Raw genomic sequence first — 18964 nt, 5'->3', positions numbered from 1 at the left:
GATTTGGATTTCAATAATCCAAACATATGGTCACCCCTCCCCCTTTTAATGTTTGATTATATTTAGAAAACCAATTAAACTTAATCCAGTGCAAACTGAATGAGTTAGTGGCATGAGTCTGCAAAACTCTCGGCAAACAGATAGACGGATTTTCCCAAATCCCTGCCTCCACCGACTAGTGTTTTCTTTATCTTTAATGCCAGACCAGTGCGTGCTGATGTCAAATAAACGCTCTCTGCGACCAGTCCAGTCTTTGTATGCAATATCTCTTCTGGTCTTTTGTAATGGAAACCAAATATGGCCCTCAAATCCAATTTAAACACCATTACAGATTTGAAACCCCAACTCTCTGAAGCAGTGTTGAACACGCTGAAACACTGACTAGTGCTGGCACTGATGTTCGGCCATGTGTCCCCCTTCTGTCACGCTGATATAACCGAGCAGAGCAAACTGTGGACCGTGGCATTGACCAGCGGGATGCAGGTCACACATGTGCAATGCCAAGGCTCCAATCCCAGTTAGAGCTGATTTTAAAAGTTGAATGTGTAATGCTGTAATGTGTAAGTTACAAAACATATATATATATTTTTTTCAGTGTTACTTTTTACAGTGTTTTGGTTTAGTAAGAGTTCTTGCCTTTGGATGAAAATAGTTTTACAGTTATCATATCACATTCATTAATATAAGTTTTTATAAAATGTTATCTAATTTTAGTTGGGGTCGACACTGTTGATTAGGATTTGAATATTTTTTTTTTTTTTTGACTTTTTATAATTATTGCACTGATAATATTTTATGGTGATCTTTTTCTTTTCTTTTTATCAACAATATGATTTAATTAAATTGTTTGATTATCACCACAATGCATATTTTTAAAAGGACAAACACTAGTGTTCAAAAGTAAGATTTTTTTTTTTTTTAAAGAAATTAATACTTTTATTCAGCAAGGATGCAAAAGTGAAAGTAAGGACATTTGGAAAAAAAAAAAAAAAAAAATTATATATAATATATATATATATATATATATATCCGGGGGGTCCCAGGAATCCATTGTTCAAAACAGATCATCTGACCTTTGACCTATTTAGGCCTATACTACAGTAAAGCAGTGATTGGTTAGTGATCAGTTAAGCAATTAGTGTTTGCACATATGAGGAGTGTGTGTGTGTGACCTGGTGAATAAGTGTAGCATTTTGATTGGTTGTGTTTTGAAAAGGAAAGCAAGTCACTTCCTGATAGATCTTTGTGTTTTAGGTAGAGAATTGTGTGTAGTGTTTTGAAAAAAGTGTTTTATGCAATTGAAAACTGAGTCAAAGGCTGAGAAATAGCTTATGGTTTTGAAGATTTGGCATGTAGTTTTGCACTTTGAGTGAGAGGTTTCAAAAATCGTGTGACATGAAAAGATTTTGTGTGTAAGCAGTTGGTAAAAACTGTAAAATGATTTCTGAAGGATCATGTGACACTGACTGAAGACTGGAGTAATGATGCTGAAAATTCTGCTTTGTCATCACAGGAATAAGTTACGTTTTAAAATATGTTTATTTTAAATTGTAATAATATTTCAGAATATTACTCTCTGTACAGTATTTTTGCATAAGAGACGTTCTTCAAAAACATAAAAAAATATTCCCAAATATTTTTTTGGTAGTGTATAGTGTATATAAATACATATAGAATATTTCATTATGTTTTTTAAAAACGTTATTGAGGCCAGGTTCAATCATGTAGAGATACTGAAAACTCACTTTCTCTCCAAAAGCAGAGGCACCACTCAGCCGTGGAGACTTTGCCATCGTGGTAGGAATCACAGGAGTTGAAGAAGGGCCGTATGCACACTTCATACTTGTCCAGATTAATGGCAGCCAGCTCAGCTTGGTCCAAATACAGGTCATTATTCGTGTCCAGCTTAGAGAACATCCAGCCAATAGAGTCCTTACAGGTTGCAACAAGAGTCCGGTCCACAACTGTGCACAAACAATCACACAGTATATTTGAACACAGAAATATTAGCTTATAGACTGTAATACTTCCTCACTTTGCCGTCTCTCCCAGAACACCTGATTGCATCAGATTAGCTGTAAAAATTCAATCAACGTCTTCTAAAAGCAAAATTGCTGTTCAAATGTTGCTGATAAGATTGTAAATCACTCTAATGGAAGCCATGGGCATAAACTGTTTTTTTTTCTCACAAATAAATGAAAAATGTTGCAAACAAAAGAGGCATAGCTAGTTGGAGAACTGATGAGGCGTATGGTGGATCTGGTCATTTTTCTGCCATTAAATGTACATTTTAAAGTGAAGTAGGTGCAAATGGTCACCATTTCACAATTCAGCAAAACTGCTTTCCAAGAGGATAAAATGCTGCTGGTGTTATTTTGCCATCAGGATAGGACACATTTCAACACATAATAGCTCTGAACCTGCTGGTCCTTATGAAAACTTAATGCAGCAGTTTTGTTAGTGCCAATCATCATAGTGTCAGGCTTTGGGTGGATGATGTAGGAAGCGAACACGAAGATGAAAAGGTTTTAATTCTCAAATATAGCGAATACAAGAAACAGGGAGCGTGTGCTCAGAGTACTGACGATAACACTAACATAAACATTGACCGACAAGTGAAGAGTGAAAACCAGGAACTTAAATACACACAGATGAACACAAGACAGGTGATGCAGATAATGATGATGAACAGGTGGGTAATGAAGGGAGTGAGTTCAGGTGTGGAAACAAGGAGGATTCTGGGAACTGTAGTGAAGACGAAGACAGAAGGATGACAGACGGTGAATGTGACATTACTCCCCCCCTCCAGCAAGGCGCGTCCCGCGCCGAAGGAGGCAGCATACGGGAGGGGGGGTGGGCATCCTGGAGTCCGTGACGGGAAGGTGGAACAGGTTCAGAAGGACGGACTCCAGGATGGTGGCAGGACAGACAGAGGAGGTAATCACGACGGTGCAGGTTGAAGACAGGACCAAGGCGGTGCAGGTTGAGGATAAGGCCCTGGCGGTGCAGACCCTTCGGGTGGCCATGGCGGTGCGGACCCTTCGGGTGGCCATGGCGGTGATGTCCCCTCAGGCGACCACGGCGGTGAGGACCCTTCGGGTGGCCGTGGTCCCTCGAGTGGCCAGGACGGAGGCATATGGCCCCCCCCAAAAAAATACTTGGGGAAAGTCCTGGGTACAGGAGAAGGATGGCTAAAAACAGTCTCTGATTGGGCTGATAGGGACCGTGAAGAGGGCTCGGTGCTGGGCAGCGGTGAGGGCTCGGTGCTGGGCGGGACCAGCGGTGAAGAGGGCTCGGTGCTGGGCGGGACCAGCGGTGAAGAGGGCTCGGTGCTGGGCGGGACCAGCGGTGAAGAGGGCTCGGTGCTGGGCGGGACAGCGGTGAAGGCTCTGGCGGGCAGGCGACGGCTGGACGAAACTCTGGAGGAGCTGCCATCTTGGCAGATCGCACGGACATCAGCGGAGGATCTGCCAGGCTCGATAGCAGTCTGTGAAAAACCGATCTGGTGTCAGGCCTGATGTGAAGAGACCCAGACCTGGCAGGCATGACGCTTGCTGTCCCAGACGCGGCGGGCATGACACTCACAGTCTCAGGGGCGGCGGGCATGACGCATACTACTTTGGTCTCAGCAGATTTGGCGTGAAGTGTGGGCTCGGCTGGACTGGCGTGAAGTGCAGGCTCAGCTTGATCGGGATCGGCTGACTCTGGATCAGCGGGTGTTACGGTGAGAGAGGAACCACAAACCCAAAGAGCTCTGTCCATAAACTCAATAAAAGTTAGATTTAAATCTTTGAGCAGCAGTACCTGGGCTAGTGGATCTTCAAGTCCTCTCCAGAACCGTTGCTTCAAAAATTCCTCCTCCCAATATACACATCCTGATGCAGATGCAGGTAAACTTCAACAAATTCCTCCAATGAACTCCCATTCTGATTAAACAGAAACACATCAAACGCGTCCTCCTCCATAATATTCTTTGGTCGGTCAATCTGTCAGGCTTTGGGTGGATGATGTAGGAGGCGAACACGAAGATGATGAATCAATTCTCAAATATAGCGACTACAAGAAACAGGGAGCGTGTGCTCAGAATACTGACGATAACACTAATATAAACATTGACCGACAAGTGAAGAGTGAAAACCAGGAACTTAAATACACACACAGATGAACACAAGACAGGTGATGCAGATAATGATGATGAACAGGTGGGTAATGAAGGGAGTGAGTTCAGGTGTGGAAACAAGGAGGATTCTGGGAACTGTAGTGAAGACGAAGACAGAACGATGACAGACGGTGAATGTGACACATAGGTCCATGTTTAAAAGTACTAGAGAAAACATAATATATAAATGTAAATGTACAGCATTTGTGGTATTGTGTGTGCATAGGAAGCTGCTTTCTGTGATATAAATGGACGTTAGAGCCTCACTTGATGCAGAGCTGGCTACAGGATTCCCTGTGCTGTTCTGCTTGCCGTTGCCTTGGAGCAGTTGGAACCAGTCCCGCAGGCGATCTCCCAGATCTGCCAGGTCCTGTCCTGTGCAACTCTCTGTGGACAGAGAAGAAGAGAGATTGAGACAGTGAAAGGAGATAAGGGAGTGTTGGCAGACGCCGGTATTGAAGAGTAAAGAACCAATCGTCCTGCTTTTGCCCTTCTGAATTTGACGAGAAAAGCCTCCGGAGACTGCAGGCATAAATCCGACATAATCAAAGTCAGCAGAAATTCACAAAAGCAAGCAGCAAAGAAAGAGAACAGCATAGTCTGTTGATAAATCAATAAAGCCTTTGTTAGAGCGAGAGCTGCAGAATCAAGGGATGTGAAAGAGACAAATAGCATCTGAAGCGCTCTCAGCATAAAATCATTCATTATTATCAACAACAAAAAAAAAATTATCATAAAAAACTTAAAAGCTGACACTGAAATTGTGCTTCATTGAACTTCAGAAGGTGTTTCTTCATAAGAGCATCTTAAAGGGATAGTTCATCCAAAAAATAATGGCATCATTTACTCAATTTTATCCAAACCTGTGTGATTTTCTTTTGTGGAACACACAAAAAACAGATATTTTGAAGAATATTTCAACTGTTTTAGTGAAACTGAAAGTGGTCCCATTAACTTTCATTGTATGCACTAAAACACTGATACATTTTTAAAATGTATTTTTTTATGTTTCACAGAAGACGTAAAGTCATACAGGATTGGAACGACATGAGGCTGGGTAAATGATTTTTGTCTGAATTATCCCTTTTGCAAGAACAAACTGCAGCTTTTGGAAGTGTGTTGAGGGCAGATACCGTGTTTGCTGTCCACGTCTGTAGCAGGAGCCACGGTGGTGGTGCAGGGGCAGAGACCAGCACATCTTACTTTCAACTCCTTTCCAGTGAGACAAGCCTGCTGCTCCAGTTTGCACTGATTCACACACACAAAACACAAAGAATAAGCATTATAACCAAAACACTTGCTCAAGTTCAGTGGCATGAATCGTAAGCCCAGATGGAGAACAATTCTATCTACAGACGACTAAAAATCGCTGGTTCAGCTAGACATCTCCATTAAAATAAGATGATGTCAACCTTCATTTATTCCCTCACAAGGTCAGAAATAGATAATAGAGATAATACATAATTCAACAGAACGGTTCTTTCATCCCCAAGTAGGCCTACCCAGAATCCCTTCTGACAATTCTTCTTTGATTTTTAAGGATGCCAAGGGCCACTGTACAATGTATAATAGAGACTATTATCCATATTGTGCAAGCAGATTGATCTATGAGTCACACAGAATATAATATGAAAAAAAAAAAAAATGATTTTTGACTTGCACAGAATAACAAGAATAGAAATAACGTCATAGGCATTCATTGTTTAAAACCGTGAAAACATAAGATGCAGGGTAATGAATGGATTATAGAATTACAACCCTTTATTAAAACTTTTTTTTTAACAATCGGTAGCACACATTTATCAGTACTTAGGTCACTTTTTCAAAGCCCTTCACATAGTGAGCACAACAGCAATTTAAGTGGACTAAACTGTGGATATTTTTCCATTGCTTTGGTACAAAATGCATTCGTTGACTACATCTTTCAAATTACATAAATTCTTTTCTCACTCAAACACAACCACCACCAAAATTCTTTGTACCTACAGGCCAATTTGCCAATTACATACGTTTTTCAAAACTGTTAAACTTAAAGGGAACATATCATGAAAATCTGACTTTTTCCGTGTTTAAGTGCTATAATCGGGTCCCTGGTGCATCTACCAACCCAGAAAACGTGACAAGTGACAACCCAGTAACTAAGCCTTTCCCTGTCAAAAAATAAGCCCCTTATAATACCGCCCCTTAATCTGCACAATTTCCACCCACGGCGCCACCATTTGGTTTTCGCAAGCGACAACAGTGTAACAAGTTCTGACGCAATAGCAAAAGTTAGAGCAAAGCATGCAAACTGTTCTGTCATTGGCTGCACAGACGAGCACAGAACACTATTTGACCAAAAAACGTCACAGTTGTCTTAAAGACCTCAGGGAACGGTGTCAAATTGTGTAAAAGTTAAACATGACATAGGTACATGCAAATCGATGAGATGAATCAATGTAACTCCACAACAACTACATAAATGTATCCACTCTGTATCAAAACTCTATGTACATACAGGCCAATTTGCAACACATCTTTTCAACACTGTTAAACTTATTTTGGATGTGAAATTAACTGCTGTGCCGACTGCCAAGATGAAAGTTGGTTAGGGGAACTGTTCGAAGAGTTTTGAAAAAGTGACTTAGGTATTTAGAAATGTGTCCTAGCGATTGTAACTGTAAAGATTATGAGGTCATATTAATTAAAAAATAATGATGGGTGACAACTTAGCTAGTGGTATTGAAGAATGACTTGATTTGGGTCATGTATGAAGTGATTTGGTAGTATTAGTGCATTTTGGATATGATATTTAATGCTGTGCCAAGCTGAAAAGTGTAAAGAGTGTTGAAAAAGTGACCTAAGTACAGAGAAATGTGTCAAAGTGATCGTAAAAATGCAGTAATTCAGTCAAATGAAAAAATATTTGTGACCAATATTTTGCATTATATTGATATTATTTTATATTGGATATTATTTATCATTATAATTAAAAAACATTAAAGAGCCCATTATTACAACGATTCACTAAAAATGTTTGTCTTTCACAAGTTATTGTGTGCTCTCGGGAAAGTTATTGTGTGCTCTTTTGGGGCATTCATGAGGAAACTTTCTCCAGGAAAGACCTAGCGGCATATTGCTTTATAAATGAATTCAGATGGAACGTTTAACAAAATTAAAGAAAGATATATGTGGTCTTGTGTGATGAAATTTACAAGCTCAACAAGTATGAAATATCAACTGTAACAGAAATATATAATAATTTATGAAAATGCTGGATTGGAAGGAATTAAATGGAATTAAAAAACATTAATCATGATTAATTGTTTTAATCTATTGTCAGCCACAATAGTTTGTTTCTCTTTTAAAGATTTAACAAAGCAAAACTGATCCCTGGCTAGAAATGACTGAACAAGCAAAAAACTGCAACAAATCTAATTGTATTAAAATAAGCTGAACTAGAGAAATATATCATATCTATATGATCAATTTCTCTGCAGTACAGTTTATTTGAATACAATTAAAGGAAATTGAATGTAGTGTGAAATACCTGAGAGGCATAGTTGTGTCCATCAGAGCCACAAACAGGACTAGAGGAGGACACTGGGCAAGCCTTACAGTTACTCTCCTCCTGTCTTATGACCTGCTGCTTCAACCTATAACACATTGGTCAAAAAGAACATAGAATCAATATTAACATCAATCATCAATATGAAATAGAAACTTGGGCTTGGGTATTTGTCACTTTAAAGGGGTCATGACATGGATTTTTTTATTATTTAAATATGTTCCTTGAGGTTCACTTATAATGTTAAAGTTTTTTGCACAAAAAAACAAATTTGCGGAAAAAGTTTATTTTCAACCCTCATTCTGACCCTACTGACCCTTATCCGTTTTTAGGGATCCTTTAAGGATTGTCAGTAAACGGCTAGTCTCGCGTAGCCAGACTGACGGCAGAAGGTCTGGACTCTATCGCAGCTTTCATTGGCCAAGGACCGCCCAGAGGCCGTCTGACTGACATGTAAAACAGCCAATAACAGTCCGTTTTGTTTCACATCTTGTTTAGGGGCATGAAAATGTAACGTCGATGTCCCTACAATAACAGACTGGTGTGTAAAATTATTAGACGTATTTTAAAGAGACTTTTGATTATACAGCATTTAGTTGATCCTAATAAGCACTCATTGTCATTGTCCATGGGCGTGACGTCATTGCATAGGAAACGGTATCAACGGGATACTGATGTGACGCTCACATCCAGTGTAAGCAAATGACAGCCATTAAGTGACTGAATGCCAGTGGGCGCCCCCCTATGGTGTGATGATATATATAATTTGTTGATGTTAGTAACTATTATGCAAATGTATTTGCCGTGACGTCACAGATCCCGCAACAATATCAAAACGAGCTTGATTAGTTAAATGCTTTGTTTATAATGAGGAAGATTTTTAAGCTGGATGCAGGATGTTTGAATGGTACAAAGACCACATATATGTCAAAAGAACAAGGCAAATTACATTTTTCATGTCATGACCCCTTTAACGCAGAGGGACATTGCATCAGTGGCACGTTTTTAATTTAAGGTTACAAGAATGTTATCTGTAGTTAGATGTATGGAACAATGAGAACCAACCGCTAAGGAATGGCCTCAGGAACATGTTTAGTTTGTAAAAATAAAAATAAAAAAAACACCTAAGGACTAAATCTGTATACCTCACATGTGCCATCAGACAACACATGGCTGCTTTATTAAACTGCTCTTATTTCACCTCCACCAGAATATGATTTTCTCAATATGAGTGAACATATTTTTTAAAGCATCTGTAATTATTTAATTTTCCCTAGGGTTAAGTTAAGTTAAAATCAAGTTTTCTTTTTCTTTCTTTTTTGCACCAAAACAGTCATGGATTCTTTATTAAATTGCTATTATTTCACCTGTGTCAAAATATGACTTTCTCCTAACAAGCGAGTGAACATTTTGTGTGAACACTTGTTGTGGAAATTTTGTGGATTTTGTTTTGTTTTTTGGGGCACTTAAAATGACCATTTTCAACCCTTTCTCCTTCTTTGCTGCTGTTCCTTTAAGACTTCTTTCTGAACAGCCATATTTGCTCATAAGCACTCAGATCTGGTTGTTTTGAGCCAATCATATGTACCCTAAAGGTTTGATAAAATTTGATTCTTCATGATTTGAAGTTCTGAGTCTGAGTAATGAAAAGCTAGACTGGATAGTTGCATTCTGCACAGTGCCTTAGCATGGCACCAAGCTTCTTTGATTCATACCCTCAAAAAACAAACACTATCCTGTATTATAGTTAATGCGCATGAAGAGAGAGTCCTGTATATCTGAAAGGCTCACCTGTGCTCCAGCTTCTTGCGGTTGACACACACGGCACGCTGGTAGCCCTGGGCAACACACACCTTATGTCGGCTGCATTTCACCTTCTGGCAGGGATCTTTAGTGGTGTCCACATCTGCAAGGGCGAGAGATGTACCCCAATAATCTACTATGTAGTCCAATCCTTCTTGAGATTTTAATATTGCATTGTTTCAATATTATTGAATTTATATATTGAATTGTTTCAATTATTAATTATATATTTAATTTCAATAATACATATACTATTTAAGAATTATTTAATTTACTTTTGCATATAAGTTTAGTGTTTTGAAAAATTATTTTACACATTTTATTAAATGCTGCCACCACAACCTGAACATAAATAAGCAGCAGGAAAAAGATGATAGATTATTTTTTTTAAATGCTTATTTTTATTTCATTTTATTAATTTAATTTGTCATTTTCATCTCTATCGCAACTAAAAACCCTCTGCAATTCCACCATGAATCCCTAGTCAAGCCCTTATTTACACTAAAGGAAACATACCATGACAAGCATCCTTTGATGTATGATGGAGAATGATGCAAAAGAAAAACAGTGAATCAAAAAATAGCAATAACTCTCTACGCTACAGCAGCATTACCTTAGACAGAGAATTTTATTTTATGTTCTTCCGTAAGCCATCATAATTACATCCTATACCTTATCTCACCATACTACATATAAAACCCCGACTGCCTGAGAAACAATATTTCAAGACTGATAGATTATTGCAATCTATACACAAAGGCACAAGGTTGATCAGTAAGCCTCAATTTATCTCAAAAGGCTCAAGCAGATTAAAGAGAACACAAGAACGATAATGTTGCTATAGCAACAGTCCAACTCCAGAGCGAGGACTGATTATTAGCTGCTCATATCAGTAAAAAAAAAACGAAGAACTCTCTATGTCTATCCATTATCAACCCTCTCTTCGTAAATATTTCTTATGAGCAGTGGCCCAGTGAGCTTGTCCCTTTAAAACAAACTATGAAGGCCTCCATGTGTAAGCAATGCCAAATCCGGCTTAGAGAGTCCAGTCACCGCCGCATCGTCTCTCTCATCCGTCATTACACTGGGCCGCATTTAATGTGATCATTACAATCGCAGAGTAGAAGTAAGGAGCTAGTGACTCAATATCAAGCCCAGCCAGTGCCTGAGCTAATGCAGCTAATATACATCAGCAGCCAGAGACACTTAACGCTGAGTATATCAGATCAACTCGCGAGGAAAGGTTCACGGAGATAAGGACGCGATACACAGTGAACACAGGAAAGGGAAAATGCAATCACGCTGATAAATAAAACACACACGCAGATTAAATAAAGACACCTCCATCTCTTTTTAATGAACTAAAGCGTTGTATCCACTCGACGGTCTATTAATTCACATACAGGATGACTCAACAGACTGCTGAGATGCTCTTTTCACAGGTACACACACACTGGGAACATGAACTGAACTAAAAAAAAAAACATCTGCTTGTGATAAATCTGTCCACATATACCGGCAACACTTTGTTGACCTATTAATGCACATGCATTGTACAGGATGTGGGCAGCTCATATGAGATCATAACATTATGTATCAGACATAGATAAGATGTGATGCTGTGAAAGTTTCACCTTGAGATAAAAATCAGGATGCAAAACGAAATACGTAAACTAGCCTACCGTTCAAAATTTTGAGGTTCGTAAAAAAAAAAATTTCTCAAGAAATGAATACCTTTATTTAGCAAGGACAGTAACGGCATTTATGATGTTACAAAAGATTTCTATTTCAAATAAATGCTGTTCTTTCAAACTTCTAAATAATTCTGGGGGGGAAAATGGTTTTCATGAAAATATAAAACTGTTTTACAACATAGATAATAAGAAAGGTTTCTTGAGCAGCAAATCAGCATATTAGAATGATTTCTGAAAGATCATATGACACTGAAGATTGGAGTAATGATGCTGAAGATTCAACTTTGCCATCACAATATTACAGTTTTAGTGTAGTTTTGGTGAGCATAAGAGACTTCTTTCAAAAACATTAAAAAAATCTTACCGACCCCAGACTTTTGAATGTGCAGTGTATTATGTATGTAAAATATGGAAGCCTGTATCCACATTGGAGTAAAAAAAAGAATGTAAAAAAGATAGTTTTAAATATATATCTCCCAACTGAGCTTGTTTATCTCACAATGTGACTTTATATCTCACAATGACTTTATTTTTTATCCCACAATAATTTGAATTTTTTTTGGTCTGCAATCTGCATAGTAAAAAGACACGACTGACATCATCACATGGTGTTTTGAGAAAAAACAACAATCACAATAGAAACATATCATAGATTTATCCTGAAAGTTGTGTGACAACCGCTGTGTTGAAAAATGCAAATTTGTTCCTCATTAAAAAGGTAAGGACCACCGCCACCTTCAAATAAGCCAGTGTAAATAAGGCTCTATGGGAATTTCGGTTGCTTTGGTATCTGTTAGCTGTCTGCTGCCTGAAAATCGAAACATGGAGAGCAGATGCTCGTGAAATACCAGACTATAAATAAAATCTTACAAGGCCAATTAAATGCAAACGTAAAGTAAATAATTGTTACTATTCGACATTTCTTCTACACTGCAGATTTATCTAATATAATTCCTATCATTCCGCAAAAAGGGTGTATTTTAACACTCTTAAAACTGGTTGGCCAGAAAAATCTCTTTAAAATATTTTAAATGGATTTCTTTTTACTTTTAAAAACCCTTTCAAATAGCAGTTCTTTACTAAATAAAAGTGATTGTGACACTATAAGATGAGTGAGCTGTTCCTTGTTTTTCTCTATATTGGACTGGTGTATGCATTGAATGCTTTTTAAGTGGAAACATCATATTTCTTGGGGCGTTGAGGGCTGGGACAAATCTCTTTTACCACTGCCTCATTAATTATCTCATAAAGGAGACAAAATGCGTTCAATGCGGCAAGATGAATAGGTTCTATTTAGTCCATTTAAAAAAAAATATGATTATGAGTGCATATACTTAATGTGTGTACATTCTAAGAAAAGTCTGAAAAATTTATTTTTCATATTGATTTTTCACAGGTTTTATCCGTATTTTGAATTTTTAGAGTTTAAAGGAAATCTCTGTAAACTTAATAGGATAATTAATACCGTAGTTCCATTTTTCTACAGAATTTTTTTATTATTACAGCGTACGGACCCTTATATATGTGATTAATACATTTAGTTGGGTTTGGTTTGAAAGTGTCAAATCAATATTATCACAAATACAAACTGTTAAATATTATTTAGCATTTTATGTTGCTCTCTAACCTTTGACAAATGAATCTGACAATAATTCCCAAATTGTCACAGAGAATGAGTACAATTAATGAGTTTCAAACAAAAGATGTGAAGTGGGTTTAGAGACGGCTGCACAAGTAGCTTTAGTTCCAACTCAAAAAATGGACCATCGGGTTCATGGACCTCTGTTCTTGGACATATGAAGCTTAAGTGGATTTGTGCTTTGAAGGAACAAAGCCAGTGTCAGTCAGTGCTAAATCAAGCCTCCGGGGCTCTTACTGGGTCTTCTGTGGAACTAGCAATTATCCATTAATTACATCCTGAGATATTTGCTAATGGACTCCTTCATTCTGAGGACTTCGCTTCAACTGAAAAATCAAGACATAATGTTCAAATGTGTCCGGGCAGTCTCTCTACACCAGCACAACGAGGAGATGACCTCATCTCTTGTGTAAGCAATTAGTGTTTGGCAGCCGGGAAGAAAAGTAGGGCTGTCTGCTGTGACAAACATACGCAGACTACAGTCAAGACTAACCGCACCATTGAATAATAATTACAATGGTTGCACGAAACTGTTAGGGATTTGTTTTAAAACACTAAATATTACATTTCTGACTGAATTAATTCAGACCAAAGAATGCAGTCTGAAATCAAACAAGACAATTCGAGACAATTTAGATTTTTTCAAACAAAACAAATGTTAAATAAACTTTGAAAATCTAAAGTTTGAAATTTACGAAGTGTTCTAATCTAGTCAAAATCTAACAGCGATGACATCAATGTAATATTTGCATACTGAATACTCTTTCTTCTCTCCTCAAATTATACGCATTCTGAATGCAGAGCATCATGAAAATGCATACTTTATTTACACAGAAACAAAACATAAAACTAGCATTAATTCCTCAATAAATGCTATGAATCTAGTCTGAACATTAAACCTAATGTAAAATGAAGCTCCATTTAAAAATAAACTAGGCCATTGTTTGGCACGTCATGTGATTTGGGCACTTAAATTGAATGGCTAAAAGACCGCTTCATAAAATGTGATAATGTGATGCTATTAGTAATATTAAATATGACTTACTTTCATTTGAGCTTTGATTTTCATCCCATGATCTGATGTAATCATCCTGACAGAAACAAAGAAATCAAACAGTCAAATATGCTGCATAGAATGAACTTTAAGCCTTTAGTCAAAAATAATACTTCTATCACTGTGTATCTATCATTAACCAAACTTAAACGTACAATACTAAGATGTTTAATTGTGAAAAGCAGTGGAAAAGCACTAATGGAAAAAGGAGGGATGGAACTTGAAGATAAACAAGACAAAAAAAAGGTGAAAGCTTGAATGAATTGTCAAGCAACATAAGCATAAGCAACTTAGACTGCATAAAAAGTAGGTTACGGCTTTGATGGAGAATATTAGATTAAGCAATTTAAAAGAGACATCAAACACAAGCAAAGTCATGATACAGCACTACTGACCTCCACTTCCTGGTGAAATGTGAGAAGGATGAATCAAAGACAAAAGAGAAGGAGACAGTTAGAGGAGAGCGATGCATCTCTAAGGAGCAGCTATCAAGAAAAAAAGACAGGATCCAACTGCTAAAAAAACATCTTTGCTGTGATATTCCATGATATTCCCACATGTGTCCTTTTAAAAGAGGCAGTTGCTTTAAGATAATTATACTCATGGTGCTCATAACACTTTCAACACCCTGACTAATAATAATAACAACCTTTTTTGTAAAGCTCACAAGCTTATTAGTGTCATCAGCAGTCATTTATCTTTGCAGTTGTAGGTGTAAACAGGAGGAGAAATTTGATTTTGTCAGCTAAAACATCGCAATAAATAACTTTTCTGTACTGTAGCAAATGTTCATATGTCAAGTGGCAATACATACAATTTATCACTCCTGAAGTGTAGACTATTAAAAAAAATTGCATTTTCATTAAATAGAAGTTACACAATTATTTAATAGGGTTTTTGATGAAATACATTATGGCTAAATCTATTTAATAATTTAAGTCTGTTTATGCTGCCTAGGCAAAGGAAATACTGTGTGGTGTACTGAGACATTAGATGTCCATAATCAATAAACATCTAATGAACAGAGTGGTAAAACCTCTTTTTTTATCTTTAGTTTATGCAAATTGAAGGCACCACCCATTCAAACACAACCCTAAATTCTTTAGATATGCACTTTTGAGAGAAGAGAGTTGTACACTCAGTGAGCGTGAAGTATGTGGAAAATTCTGTGTCACATCAATGTGTTCCCCCTCGCTGAAAAGATGCAAGGATGAATCAGAGCAGAGAAATATTGCCACGGCGAACATAAATATTGCCACAACATATCATCGTCATCTAATTTTATGTAACCATCATCACAACACATCACCATCATCGAAATTTCTTAAAAGCTTAAAAAAATTGAGAATTCTTTTAGCTTATAGAGTGCAACAGTGTGCCACTTTTCAGCAGCCTTGGTTCCAAAAGTTTTTTTTCCGGCTTCCAGAGATAAAAAAAATGGACACGTTTTGTTTGAGAAAGGTCTTCAACATGTGTTTAAACATATATCTGTTCTTATAGCTCACCATGACAACTAAAGGTCACAAGGGTCATTGGAACCAATAGTTTAAGTGGCCATTTCTTAGTTAAAAGATTTACTTTACTGTTCTATATTAGAGTGTCCTCTCACTGAGAGAAAGAACATGTTATCTGGATGATTTGGGAAGAGTCTCCTGTTTATAGTTAGAGCCCGACCAAATCCAACCTTGAAGAAGCTGTGTGTGTGTGTTAGTATTCTTGGTTACAGGTTAAGGAACAAGTGGCATTATTGGAGATTGACTGACTTGTTTTCTTCGACATGCTGGCGCCTAGACACACATTTGTGACCTCGGAGGGCCACTCGTTCCTAACTCAGGGTCCTGGTGACAGCCATACAGATTATGGAGATGTGCTACTGCCTATCAGTCCATGTGTGGAAAATGTACTATGTTTATCTATTTCTTAGCCAATCAGAATCATTAAACCTGAAGTAATGACGTAGCTTAGACCTTGGTGAAGGGTAGAACTGCTGTGATCTTTGTAAATGCAGAGCATGGCCTGCGAACTCCTTGTGAGTCTTGAAGCTGACTTCTGCCTGATGAAACTGCAAACTATCTTCAGTAAAACAATTCTTTAATTTATTATAATTCTGACTCTTGTCTTAAATTGACTGCACTTCTAACTCCTGGTCTTAATTAATCATATCTGGTCCCCAGCAAACACAGAACGTTGGCACAACATAGCCAACCTTCTAACAACGTTTTATCAACATGGCCAAAAGGTTGCTAAATACGTTGTGTGGTGAAAGGTTGTTACAGCGTTGTCACAATGTTGACATTAAACCACCGTTCAGGGCCATTGCTTAAGGTTGTGCCAACGGTGTCTTGACAACCACTGGACTATTTGTACTCGTCACTGCCCTGAAGCGCGAAAATCAGACTTTTAAATTTCAACCGCCCGTTGGGCTCATTGTGTTGTCTCGTTCTTCATCGAGCAAGGATATGTGAGTATTGCGTTTTATTTACCTCAGCTAAATAAGATACATAATTATTCAAACACAACCTACAACTTCATTTTCTAATGTGACTAATGTAGCCTCGCTTGCATTGTTTAGTTTTTCATTTAATTTGTCTGCTATTTAGTCTCATTCGTTTCTTTGCTCCTCTGGATTTGTGGATGTTTCCTGGACTGATTCCGTTTAACGTTACCGAACATTATCGTCCGGCTTTCGACTACTGTCAGCCATGTACAGAACCGGTTAGTTTTAATAAAGTTGAATTAACGTAACCTTCTGTAATTTTTACTCTTCGAAGTGTACACTTGCAGGTGTTGATTAAAAAACGATATAATTATCTAACATCTGACTAATTAAAATTAACCTCAAAACATCTAGCATAAAAAAAAAATTGTCAGAACGTCATCTCTCAGCTGCTGAATGTCGCGCAACAACGTTGCTACAGCCCTGTCGAGTCTTACAATTCTACGTTGTTACAATGTTGCGAGCACGTAGACAGCGACGTTGCCACAGAAGAAATGCAACGTGCCACAGACGTTGCCACAACGTAAATGTGTTTGCTGGGTCCTTGGGTCTTTAACTGTATCTCTCCTAACAATATGCATACAAATATTTAAGTACTTTAATTTATCTGTAGAGTCATAATGTAGTTTTTCATCAGGAATTCCACTCTTGAATGCGATTATTTAAAAAATAAGTTGAAATACTGAGGACTGATAGCTTCAACAAAACCATATACCAACTTCGTAGCTGACAGTAAGTCTGTCTTTAAAGGATTTTATTACATGGCTTGGTTGAATTCTAAAGTAGAATGTGGTCTGTTATTTCTTGATAACAGACCGCTGCTAAGTATAACACACCGTTGCCATGAAAAACAGAGCGTTGCTATGGACGCAGGATTCTAACCGTAGAGACGGAACGGACTATTCTCTTTAGCGGAAGCAATACAATCGTTTTTAAATCAATAAACTCCTTATTAAATCAATATTTTGTGTCAAATTATTGATTTATTTGGTAGGTAGCCATGTAATAAGCGGCTCCGCTTCACGTCGGGGTCCTGATCAGCCTGTCGGGGTTGTATTCGCTATAACAACCGCCTCGCTCTACATTATCCCTTACATAAATTGTTGTTCAAAATGAATTCCCCTGTAGAGAAAATGAATGGGATTTTTCATTCCAGAACCCGACTCTTGCATTCTATATGCAGAAACAATAAGTAACAGTGGCTCAACCGATGGTTTGCGCTTGGGGCGAGGCTATCTGTCTCACTATCGAATGGAAGAAGGGAAGAGTATACAGAGGGGGAAATTACATACTTTCCTTAACGAAGGACATGTTAATATTATGAATCATTATATTAACAGCTCATATGTCATCCAAAATTTGACTACATGTGGATGCGTAAACCCAACAATTTGTTGTCTTTGAAAGCATAAATACATTTTAGAGTGAGCAGCACTTGAGACAATCTAGGAAGCAGTCATCCACAGATGAGCCTCTCCTGCATCCGAGTCAGCTCATATTTGGCCTGCCTTGAGTGAAGGCTGCCAGGACCATCCCTCAGAGGATCTTGGTCTCATCAAAAACACCACTGAACGCATCAACCCCTCCTGTGTTGACTGACAGCTCTTTTATTCCTCATATGTCTGAAATGTTATCGGGCATGTCTGAAAATGCACTCTGTAAATTCATCTTCGATTTGGAGGCCCTGATAACACCTGTGCTTGTTTGTTTGTATGACATACAAGCATTTGATTGGCACATGAGAAGAGGATAAAAAGTGATACACACATGCGTGGGCGTGCGTGTTCAAGCAGCAGTTGGCGGGTGAACTGGATCTGTCTTTTTCACTCATACTTGACAGTTACATGCCATATGCACTATTGTGCTCCTCTGTTGCTGCTGCTATGAAAACATCTGCGACAGAAACATGGCATAAAGGCATCAGGGAACACAAATCCAACATTTTTACCTTTCAATTCATATTTTTCACGTGATGTCAACCTTATATGAACGCCCACCTGGAAGGCAAAACAATGCCTTCCTCCACTGTCCGACTGTTATTTTAATCAGCTTTTTACTAAGTACTAATATAGTGATGATGTTAAAAGACCAAATTCAGTATGCACCTTATTGATGATGCATTTGATATTATGCACGTTAAGTGAAACCATTATAAATGCGTAATTTATTAAAACAATGATAATGGAGGACCAAATTCAGTATACACCTTATAATGAAGCATGCTATATGGCAAGAAAATTAACCCAGAATCTGAATGCAACAGTTTAAAGTTAAGTATTTTACCACAGAAACTATTATAAAGAAACCCCTTTGCATGCAATTTAGTGGGTTACATTCATGTTATGGGCTCATCTGATTGTCTATAGGCCTATATAATAATAATAATAATTATGCATCATCAATAAGTTTGCTGAATTTTATGTTTTAATCACGCTGTCTTAATACATTAAGCTATGTTAACATAGCGTTATTATTCGCCGAAAACCCCGATCCATTATGAAAAAGCGCACATTTCATATTCAAACACATATCTTCCAAAACACGGCATTTTGCAATCTGTGACGAAGCAGA

The 18964-nt window shown here is 37.8% G+C and overlaps 1 protein-coding gene across 1 annotated transcript in view; it reads right to left on the bottom strand.

Moving 5' to 3' along the window:
- The window catches only part of spock2 (SPARC (osteonectin), cwcv and kazal like domains proteoglycan 2), a 37161-nt gene that overhangs the window by 6743 nt on the left and 11454 nt on the right, over window positions 1-18964 (bottom strand). The window contains exons 2-7 of the mRNA XM_084093694.1: window positions 13888-13933; window positions 9498-9612; window positions 7689-7794; window positions 5293-5407; window positions 4427-4546; window positions 1746-1964 (exon numbers count right to left, since the gene is read on the bottom strand). Coding sequence (XP_083949820.1) covers window positions 1746-1964; window positions 4427-4546; window positions 5293-5407; window positions 7689-7794; window positions 9498-9612; window positions 13888-13933 — 721 coding nt within the window. The remainder of the gene's footprint in view (window positions 1-1745; window positions 1965-4426; window positions 4547-5292; window positions 5408-7688; window positions 7795-9497; window positions 9613-13887; window positions 13934-18964) is intronic.

This window comes from Abramis brama, assembly GCF_963993115.1.
Source record: "Abramis brama genome assembly, chromosome: 19".
NCBI classification, from domain to species: Eukaryota; Metazoa; Chordata; class Actinopteri; order Cypriniformes; family Leuciscidae; genus Abramis; species Abramis brama.
This window is presented reverse-complemented; position numbering and strand designations above follow the sequence as displayed.